At 42.4% G+C, this 11,133-nt stretch overlaps 1 protein-coding gene across 1 annotated transcript; it reads right to left on the bottom strand.

Annotated features, from left to right (window-relative positions):
• Positions 1-9,402: 9,402 nt before the first annotated feature.
• LOC109424018 (calaxin-like) lies at positions 9,403-10,246 on the bottom strand. Its single transcript, XM_019699076.3, has one exon. It carries the CDS (start codon positions 10,136-10,138, stop codon positions 9,458-9,460), a length of 681 nt encoding a protein of 226 aa, XP_019554621.2. The 5' UTR covers positions 10,139-10,246; the 3' UTR covers positions 9,403-9,457.
• Positions 10,247-11,133: the final 887 nt, after the last annotated feature.

The raw sequence follows: 11,133 nt of genomic DNA, 5'->3' as shown, positions 1-11,133 counted from the left end.
TTATGTAAGCAGAGTGGCACCCGGGCTGAACGTCTCTTTAACCCTCTAATACCCATTTTTTTGATTTTGATCTAAATATCATTTTTCGTCATCTAAAATCGATTTAAACATGTTTTGGAAGATGATTCTTTTTAAATCTCGATTTCGTGAATTTCAGTTTTTGATTTTTCTAATTTTTATTTTTGAACATTCCTACACTTTTATATTTTTCCTGGAAGGCTATTTGGGGAACGGATTCTTTGAGATGAAAACATTTTGATATTTTATGATTATTGTTGAAATATTTTTATTTTAAATGTTTTTCAATGGAAGTTTTATTTTCCGTGTAATTTTCAGGAAAATAATTTTAGAGTGTATTTCATTCCCTTTAACTATTAAACTAGGATAGAATGATTTGGGAAAAATTTAAATATGTTAATTGTAGCGATTCAGTATAAAATAAACAATGACTTCTAAAAGGTGACTATAACATAATTTTTTCAACGATTTTTAAAAAATGTAAATACGCTTTAAAATACACCAAAACCCATTTTGAGACATACAAAACAGTCCAAAATATCAGCCAAAAATATGAAAAAATTGATTTTCCACGAAGCAAAAATTTAAAAAAATCTCAAACTGTATCCCGTCTAAAGGCAGGGTTGGGTATTAGAGGGTTAATAAAACTTTAATAATAAGAGTAATGGTAAGCAATAAATCGTTAGTTTTGATTGGAAAACTATGACCCAAGTCAGCGTGACTGTCACCTTTAAAATTCGTTCAACAATCCAAACCAAGACTAAGAAGGGTGATATATAAACATCTAAGTGCGGGTCAATATCCAGTTATTATGTATTGAAGTCTTGATAAAGATCTGCCTTGAGCGTGGCCTTGAGTGATAGTGACGGTGCTACATTATCAGTAGCCTACTGACAATACAGATACTGCGTAGCTCCTTGCGTAGCTCTGTTTTTTATAAGAAAGCCAAGCGCCCAGTTCGGCGAAAAGGCGTAATCTTATCACAGGCTACTATGTCTACAGACGCGCCAACTAGTGCCGTAGATTGGGAGGGTCAAGGCCTCTCAAAACCAATGAAATGTTATCAAAACCACGAGTCTGAAGAGCCATTGATGCATGTTATTTCACGAACATGAACAAAATTTTCTCGGGGCTCATACAGTAATTATCCAGGAGGTGTGTTGGACAGAATGCATGGTGCGAACGTTTAGAGGTACCATCGACCAGAACTGCGGCAACACAAGCGAGCTGGGAACAGCTTTCATCGTGATGAGTAATATGCAGAGGCGCGATAAGACTGGGCCAACTAGCCAGAACGTGGGCCATTGAAGGCATATAAAAGGGTTTTGAGGGTTTTTAAATCGCAAAAAAAAACTTCGAAAACATCAAAATTGTTACTTGGGAATTTATTCTGAAATTGCACTATTATATTATTGTTTCAGAATTATTACTATTGAGTATTAGGTACTGCAGTTATACATACTAATTCGATGTTTCTTTGTTTCTACAATGCAAACTACCTTATTCCTGAGAAAACTGTTCTGTTTTATTTAATTTTTATTGCAGCCGAAATAAAACCTACTAGTAGAGGCAGCCAATGAAACGCCCCATAATAAATTTAAAAATTTCCATAAATAATTCGAAAATTGCCAATAAATAGGGATGGTAACATAAGGCTGAATCCTTGGCTGAACCTCAAACGGCTGAATGCACAAAAGGCTGAATACGAAAGGCTAAAATTTAAGAAACTGTAACATAAGGCTGAATTTACAAAAGGCTGAAAATACGAAAATACATAAATAAATTATAGCACTTCTTCCTTTTCTCGGCGTTACGCCTCAACTGAGATAAAGCCTGCTTCTCAGCTTTTGAACATCATGTAATAGGCACACTCAATGCCACGATCTGTTCTTTCGAGGCATGTTGTTTTGAGATTATGTCATCACAGATACAAATTTAGCCGCAGAGATTTGCGATTTTGAGAAGTACTGTCAGTAAAGAAGTAAGCGTTATATGACAAGTCTTAAAACTTTCCGATTCAGAACATAGTAACGAAAGCATGTTCCCCCAAAATGACTTAGTTTAATCAACCATGAACTGGGGGTCTGTAATGTGCATCAAACGGGGATTGTAACATAAGGCTGAATGCACAAAAGGCTGAATACGAAAGGCTAAAATCAAGAAAGTGTAACATAAGGCTGAAATTACAAGAGGCTGACAGTTTAAAAGGCTGTAAATACGAAAATGCATGTATTGTTATAGTATATAGTATAGTTATAGTACTACTTCCTTTTCTTGGAGAAACGCTTGAACATAGATCGAGCCTGCTTCTCAGCTTTAGCATATCGTGTAACAGGTACGAAGATACTCAATGCCAAAGGGAGCCAAGAAAATTTTCATAACAAAAAGTTCTTGGTCCGAACACGAATCGTACGCCGTAACTCTCAGCATGGGCCCTAGTTTCGAAACTGAGCTTTTAGTGAAAAGGCTAATGGTGCATACCAACGAACACAAGAATGAACTGGTAATAGGGTGCCTGTACCAGTTATCGCACTACCTAAGAAAAACTATTTCTATTAAAAGAAGAAGAAGACCGACGAATGTCATCGGTATGTCAAATGATTGATTAGTTTTTATACTTTACAGGAAAAATATAGAAACGGAGCCAAAACATGGGGGCTATTTTATAACTCGAGTCGATCGGAATTTCATGTGACTTGATAGTTGTCGAATTACACGAAACGAATTTGTCGTTAGATGTCGAGTAAATAGTCTGGCACAACGAGTGCTCGATACATTATGACGACTCGATGAAAACGGTCGGTCACTTGTCATCGCACAGCAATCAGTGCCTGCTGCGCACAGTTATCAGACAGCTGATGTGAAATTTTGAATTTCCACCAACAACATGGCTTTGTACGCGGAAGTATTTTTGCATTATATTAGTAAAACTACTCTAGAATATTTATTGGAATCCGTTTTAAACCAAGGGGCTAGTCGCTTGGAACATTGTGCCAAGAGGTGCCAAGCACACCGTCTTATACGCTGTGTGGCACACCGAGGCACTCTGAGGCACAATTTTGACACTTGAGTTTGGGTGAAAAAACTAGGCAACCATGTGCATTTGACCTGCAAAATAAAAACAAACAGTTGGTTGTCTTGGTAGTTGCCAAGCAAAATCTGAATCATCAAGCAGTGGCACTTCGGGGCACACTGAGGCACAATTCAATACCCGTTGGCACACTGAAAATAATTGGCACAAGTAAAGATGTGCTAAGCGACTCCCCCTTGTTTTAAAACCTCCATCAGTCGCGCCAAAAAGAGATGCACGAGCGATCGCGTCGGGTATTCCGTACACGGCATACGCTTTCAATTATGGTTGCAGTACAAGATAGCTAATTGGGTTGTTTAGTGAATAAAACATTGCTTTTTTCTATAGCCTAATCGAAAGAGCTCATTTTTCTGAGTATAATGTGATTTTATTGGATTCCAATACCTTTGTTTTGATGGTTAAATTAACAAAACAGTTTTAATTTTCGTGGATAGAATGACAGTTCAATCGATAAAGTGACAGTTCGACCCAAACAAAAAAATTTCCCCATACAAACTTTAAATGCATTTTAAAAATAGTTCCCGGACTCCAAAAATTATGAAATTTTGGATTTCGACTAATTTTTGGGCGGAGAATCCGATTATGAAATAATCCGAATACCCCTAAAGAACCCAATTGGTGTATTAGGCAAAAATGTCCAGCTGATTATGAGTGTTTGGTAGCTTGGTTGGTAGTGGACATGTAGAACCGATCAACCCGATCTGGTCCTGTCGCGGATGTCGGAATGGCTCCCGCGGAAGCCTTGGCAAGGTCGCCTCGGTCAGAACCCCAAAGCTAGGCATGCGGCGGCTCTTTCTTGATGATTTTGCATATCCATCATCGTAGTGAACGTAAAAAGGACCAACGGCCGCCCTGGCGAACCCGTGCCCACTGGAATGTTTCCTGAAGGAGCTAACTTCGAAGAAATTTTGGCCATAGCGCCAAAACTAGGCATGCGAAGGCCCTATATTTACCATTTTTCATATACACAATCTTATTATTTATAAAAAGGATTAATGACCTCCCAGGCCAACCCGTGGCCACCGGAATATCCTCTGGAGGAGCCTGCTTCGAGGACGCTTTGGCCATAGCGCCATATCTTCCATTTTTTTTATGTTTATCCTGTGTTTTGGTGATCAAAACCTGATTCTTCGCTTGCAGGCATCTAAGAAACTGAAACCAGGAATTGCGTCGGAACGAACCGACTACACTCAAGGATTTCCTCCACGAATTCCTCTTGGGATTCCTCCAGAATTCCTCCAGAAATTTCTCTAGGAATTTCTCCTGAAATTCCTCTAGAAATTTCTCCAGAAATTCCTTTAGGTATTGCTCAGAAAATTCCTCTAGGAATTCCTGTATAAACACTTCTAGGAATTACTCCAGAAAATCGTCTAGGAATTCCTCTGGAAATTCCTCTGGAAGTTTCTGTAGGAATTTATCTAGGAGTTACTCTAGGAAGTGCTGCAGGAATTCCTTCCAGAATTCCTCTAGGAGTTCCTCTAGAAACACCTCCAGGAATTCCTGTATAAATTCTTCTAGGAATTCCTCCTTAAATTCCTCTAGGAGTTGCTCCACAAATTTCTCCGGAAATTCCTCCAGGAATTCATCCAAAAATTCCTCTTTCAATTCCTCCGGAAATTTTGCTAGGAATTGCTCCGTAAATTCCTCTAGTAATATGTCCACAAATTTTTCTAGGAACTCGTCCAGAATTCCTCAAGGAATTTCTCCACATTTTCCTCTGGGGATTTCTCCAGAATTCCTTCATAAATTCCTCTAGGAATTCCTTCATAATTCCTCTAGGAATTCCTTCATAATTCCTCCGGAAAATTCTCAAGGAATTCCTCTGGAAATTCCTCTGGAAATTTCTTTAAGAAATCCTCTAAGAATTCCTCTAGGAACTTTTGGAGGAATTCCTGGAGGAATTCCTGGAGGAACTTCCGGAGGAATTCCTGGAGGAACTTCCGGAGGAATTCCTGGAGGAATTTCCGGAGGAATTCCTGGAGGAATTTCCGGAGGAATTTCCGGAGGAATTCCTGGAGGAATTTCCGGAGGAATTTCCGGAGGAATTCCTGGAGGAATTTCCGGAGGAATTCCTGGAGGAATTTCCGGAGGAATTCCTGGAGGAATTTCCGGAGGAATTCCTGGAGGAATTTCCGGAGGAATTCCTGGAGGAATTTCCGGAGGAATTCCTGGAGGAATTTCCGGAGGAATTCCTGGAGGAATTTCCGGAGGAATTCCTGGAGGAATTTCCGGAGGAATTCCTGGAGGAATTTCCGGAGGAATTCCTGGAGGAATTTCCGGAGGAATTCCTGGAGGAATTTCCGGAGGAATTCCTGGAGGAATTTCCGGAGGAATTCCTGGAGGAATTTCCGGAGGAATTCCTGGAGGAATTTCCGGAGGAATTCCTGGAGGAATTTCCGGAGGAATTCCTGGAGGAATTTCCGGAGGAATTCCTGGAGGAATTTCCGGAGGAATTCCTGGAGGAATTTCCGGAGGAATTCCTGGAGGAATTTCCGGAGGAATTCCTGGAGGAATTTCCGGAGGAATTCCTGGAGGAATTTCCGGAGGAATTCCTGGAGGAATTTCCGGAGGAATTCCTGGAGGAATTTCCGGAGGAATTCCTGGAGGAATTTCCGGAGGAATTCCTGGAGGAATTTCCGGAGGAATTCCTGGAGGAATTTCCGGAGGAATTCCTGGAGGAATTTCCGGAGGAATTCCTGGAGGAATTTCCGGAGGAATTCCTGGAGGAATTTCCGGAGGAATTCCTGGAGGAATTTCCGGAGGAATTCCTGGAGGAATTTCCGGAGGAATTCCTGGAGGAATTTCCGGAGGAATTCCTGGAGGAATTTCCGGAGGAATTCCTGGAGGAATTTCCGGAGGAATTCCTGGAGGAATTTCCGGAGGAATTCCTGGAGGAATTTCCGGAGGAATTCCTGGAGGAATTTCCGGAGGAATTCCTGGAGGAATTTCCGGAGGAATTCCTGGAGGAATTTCCGGAGGAATTCCTGGAGGAATTTCCGGAGGAATTCCTGGAGGAATTTCCGGAGGAATTCCTGGAGGAATTTCCGGAGGAATTCCTGGAGGAATTTCCGGAGGAATTCCTGGAGGAATTTCCGGAGGAATTCCTGGAGGAATTTCCGGAGGAATTCCTGGAGGAATTTCCGGAGGAATTCCTGGAGGAATTTCCGGAGGAATTCCTGGAGGAATTTCCGGAGGAATTCCTGGAGGAATTTCCGGAGGAATTCCTGGAGGAATTTCCGGAGGAATTCCTGGAGGAATTTCCGGAGGAATTCCTGGAGGAATTTCCGGAGGAATTCCTGGAGGAATTTCCGGAGGAATTCCTGGAGGAATTTCCGGAGGAATTCCTGGAGGAATTTCCGGAGGAATTCCTGGAGGAATTTCCGGAGGAATTCCTGGAGGAATTTCCGGAGGAATTCCTGGAGGAATTTCCGGAGGAATTCCTGGAGGAATTTCCGGAGGAATTCCTGGAGGAATTTCCGGAGGAATTCCTGGAGGAATTTCCGGAGGAATTCCTGGAGGAATTTCCGGAGGAATTGGAGAAATTTTCGGAGGATTTCCTGGAAGAATTTCCGGTGGAATTCCTGGAGGAATTTCCGGAAGAGTTCCTGGAAGAATTTCTGGAGGAATTTCCGGATGAATTCCTGAAGGAATTTCCGGTGGAATTTCTGGAGGAGTTCCTTGGAAAATTTCTGCAGGTATTTCTGGAGGAATAGCTGGAGTGATTCCTAGAGGAATGCCCGGAGGAATTCGTAAAGGAATATCTAGAGGAATTTCCGGAGGAATTCGTAGTGGAATTTCCGGAGGAATTCCTGGAGGTATTTCCCGAGAAACTCTTAGAATACTATCCAGGGGAATTCCTACAGGATCAGAGCCTTCGCCATGGCCATCGCATACCTTGTTTTGGCACCATAGTCAAAACGTCCTCGAAGAACACATTTGTATCACATTCCGGTGGCCACGGGTTGACCAGTGGGTGGCCATTGAGAAAAAAAAGATAATGGATATGAAGAATCAAGAAGATAGACCGTCGCATGTCTAGTTTTGGCGTTCACGAAGAAGGCACCTTCAGGACGCATTTAGATTGGCCAGGAAGGATATTGGACCTTTTTACGGTAACCAAGATAATGGATATGAAAAATCATGAAGATAGAGCCGTCGCATTCCTAATTTTGGCACCATGGTCCAAACGTCCTCGGAACAGGTTCCTCCAGGGTATATTGCAGTGGCCACGGGTTGGTATGGAAGGCCATTAGACCTTTTCATGGTTACTAAAACGATGGATATGAAAAATCAGAAGAAAGAGCCGTCGCATTTCTAGTTTTGGCGCTATGGCCAAAACGTTCTCGAAATAGGCTCCAGCAGAGCACATTCCGGTGGCCACGGGTTGACCAATGGTTGGCCTGGGAGGCCATTTGATGTTTAATGGTGTCCAAGAAGATGAATATAAAAAAAATCATGTAGATAGAGCCTTTGCATGCCTGGTTTTGGTGCCCTGACTGAAATGTCCACGATCCAGGTCCCCGCGGGGGTAATTCCGATACCAGCAACAGGACCAGATTGGGTTGGCCGGTTCCACATGACCACTACCAGACACGCATCTCCCTGCTGAACAAATTCGCGAATCGACCACTTTTCTGCTGTCGACTGTCGAGCTAATCGGTTTCTGTGATAGCTTTTCTGCTCGACTCGACAGTGATAGCAGGCGACCCGATTTAATCGACTCGAGTTATAAAATAGCCCCCTATTTTTATTAATTATTACGGCGTGTGCCAATGATAGGAACCCTGTACCAATTATGGACACATTTGTTAATTTTGGTTCCACTTCGCACTATTTACATGCATTCCTTATGGGATTTGCCATAACTGGTACACTCAAACCTCCATTTAGGTAGGATCCATTTAGGTAAAATCTATTTAGGTCCCTCCTTTTAGGTAACGTTACCTAAATAGAATTTGGTTGTGTTCAGAACAGTTGGAGTACTTATGATTGATGACGTCATACCCGACATTAACCTATCATTCACCTGTTTTTATTTTGGCCTTCAAACCCAACATAGACCCAACAGTTGTTCGATGTTGGTCCAACAGTGGCCCAACATACGATAAAAATTTACCCGACATTGACCCGACATTCAACAATTTTTCAGTCTGGCGGAATTTTTCAGGGTTTTTTGTGTTCCGCGCCCAGCTAGTCATTTGCATGACAATTCTCACCTGAGACCCTTCAAAACCCCCGAAAACGCCCCTGAAGCCCCTCCCCTACAGAAACTCCCTTGAAAGTTCTCTGAAACTCCGCATGATCATCTTTAAATCTCCTATTCGGGTTACTCTCCCTAGTTAAACTTCTTTGCAACCTTGTACTCCATTTAGGTAATGAACTGAATCCATTTAGGTAATGAATCCATTAAGGTAAAAATTCTATTTAGGCAGTCCCGACCCATTACCTAAATGGAGGTTTTGGTGTACACTATGGCGAAATAGGGTGCAAGGAAGCCGAAAAGTTATGGAAAATGATTTATTTCTATCATAATTTGAGCAAATTGCAAAGTTTGAATGATTGCAAACATCATTTGTGAACGTGATCTGTTATTCACGATTTTTGTTTTGTTGATTTGCATCTTCAAAGGTTGAAAATCAACTATGGCGAATTTGAGGTACTATAGCCATAACTGGTACACTGAGCCTATTCATATCGTTAATTTATCCTTCTTTAAACACGAGCTATTCTTCCGAGTCATGGTGATTTGGAGATTGTTGTCATTACGGCTACTTAAACAATATCATCAGAGATTTTCCCTTCTTTAAAATACATGCTTTTCTTTTGAAAAATACTGTCTTATTAATGTAAGCGTTCAATAATCCATAGCATTATGGCCAGTCGTAAAACTTTCCGATTCAGAACACAGTTACTGAAACATGTTCCCCCAAAATGGCTTAGTTTGCCAACGAACTATTGACGGTAGGACGGTCAATCGTCAAGCTCAAGCAAAAAAGCAAAACCAATGCGAGTGCCACGGCTGGGCAATCGACCAACAAACAAATCTTCGAATAGATCGTAAAATCAATAGATGTATGTAATTATTCCCAATAGGAGTGATCAGTTTGTCTGAGTTGTTAGTGTTGAGGTTAGCCCTTAGGCTGGTGCGTTTGATAACTAGTCGAATAACTATTTCAACCTTTTGATGCATACAGCCTTCTGTAATTTCAGCCTTTTGTTATTTCAGCTTTTCGTAATTCAGCCTTTTGTACGTAACACAAATGTCCAAGCATCCAATGTCCATTCCATCCAGAATGCGTAACAGTTTACCAGATATTATAAACGTACCTACAACGAAATTTTATTTACTCAAAATTTGCGCACCCTTTCCAGAAAAGTCCTCGAAAAAGCATAGACATGCCCGCGATCGGGCAAAGCCTTCCCGAAGCACTCCAGCATTTCCGGCGCCCTTCGGACCGTTTCACTGTAGTCCTCAAACGATATCGATCCGTCCCGATCGACATCCATCCGGTGCAGAATGATGTCCACCAGATCCTTGACCGCTTCCTCCACTTCCTCGTCCTGGGCTTTGACGAAGGCACTCCTCAGCAGCAGCATCATGTGATCCCGCCGGATCATCCCGTCTCCCTGGATGTCGTACACCCGGAAGCAGTACTTGACCTTCTCCTCGAATGTCCCGCGCAGAAAGAGCGACATCATCTGAACCCAGGTTTCCATCGTAACGTAGGACGTGGCGCCCGTGTCCAACGCGGAAAAGATCCTCCCCAGCATGACGTTGTCGGCCATGCCGAACGCCGTGTCGAACACCGTCGTGAACTGCTGCCGGCTGATACAACTGGACGCTGGATGTCCACCACTTCGAACCGTTCCGTTGTGCTCGTCCTTGAGAAGCTTGTAGTACAGCAGGAGGACGATTTCAAGCTCACGGGCCGTGAAGTGTGTTTGCTTGTACAATTGCCTTACGAAACCGCTGATTTTGTTGAGGAAGCGAATCTCCTCATTCGATTCCAGGGTGAGATCTAGGGACATGATAAGGTTTTTTTTGGGTCTTTTGTCTGTTCTACTCGTTCTACTTCTTCTACACCTGATTTAATAGTGGTGGGTGATAGGTGAGGGTTGGTTTTGCAAACGATTACTTTGATACCAATATTGCGGATTTTTTTTACAGAAAAATCCACTCTGCAGCAGCTTTAAGCTGTCCCATTAGGGGCTGTCCATAAACCACGTGGTCATTTTTTTTGGGACTTCTCAACCATCCCCCACCCCCCCGCGTGGTCATTAGTCCATACCATTTTTTTTTCTTCCATACAAAATGGTCATTGGCCGAAACCCACCCCCCTCATGACCACGTGGTTTATGGACAGCCCCTTAGGCATGACAAATATTTATTTGACCAAACAAGCCCGACAAACGGCCAACACAACGTTAGTCATGGCAACCTTGGATAAATGTCGGACTACAATGACTAAAAAAATTGGCCCGTCTAATGCAATGAGGTACAGATACAGGTGGCGCAGATAAACATTGCAAACCACTAGTTGTCTCTTTTATTCTACCGCTGATCAAATGCAACCCAATTAGTGACGTCACTAATTGAGTTGCATTTGATCAGCGGTAGAACAAAAGAGACTAGTGGTTTGCAATGTTTATCTGCGCCACCTGTATCTGTACCTCATTGCGTCTAATGGGCTCTTAAACTGACGTTTCCACTTGACAGAAATGTCTTGCCTTTTTTCTGGACAGATGTGTCATGACAGATTTTGTGCTTCCCCAGTTGACGTCTCGACTAATAATGATCATTCCAAGAGCTCGGCCTACTTGTTGATCTGCAAAACTACCACATCTCCTTTTCGTTCAAAACTGACCATTTTCCGTTAACCGTAATCATTTCCTCCCGGTCACATCGAGAGATGGGTGTTTAGACTACAACCGCTTAAACCTAGGATTGTATATAGGCCCAGAAAGCGAAACGTTGCAGAACCACTATCTCGTCTAAATGGAAAACTTCGTTTCTGAAGCCCAGT

This window comes from Aedes albopictus, chromosome 3, assembly GCF_035046485.1.
Source record: "Aedes albopictus strain Foshan chromosome 3, AalbF5, whole genome shotgun sequence".
In the NCBI taxonomy this organism is placed as follows: domain Eukaryota; kingdom Metazoa; phylum Arthropoda; class Insecta; order Diptera; family Culicidae; genus Aedes; species Aedes albopictus.
The sequence above is the reverse complement of the archived record's forward strand: the minus strand, read 5'-3'. Positions and strand labels throughout refer to the sequence as shown.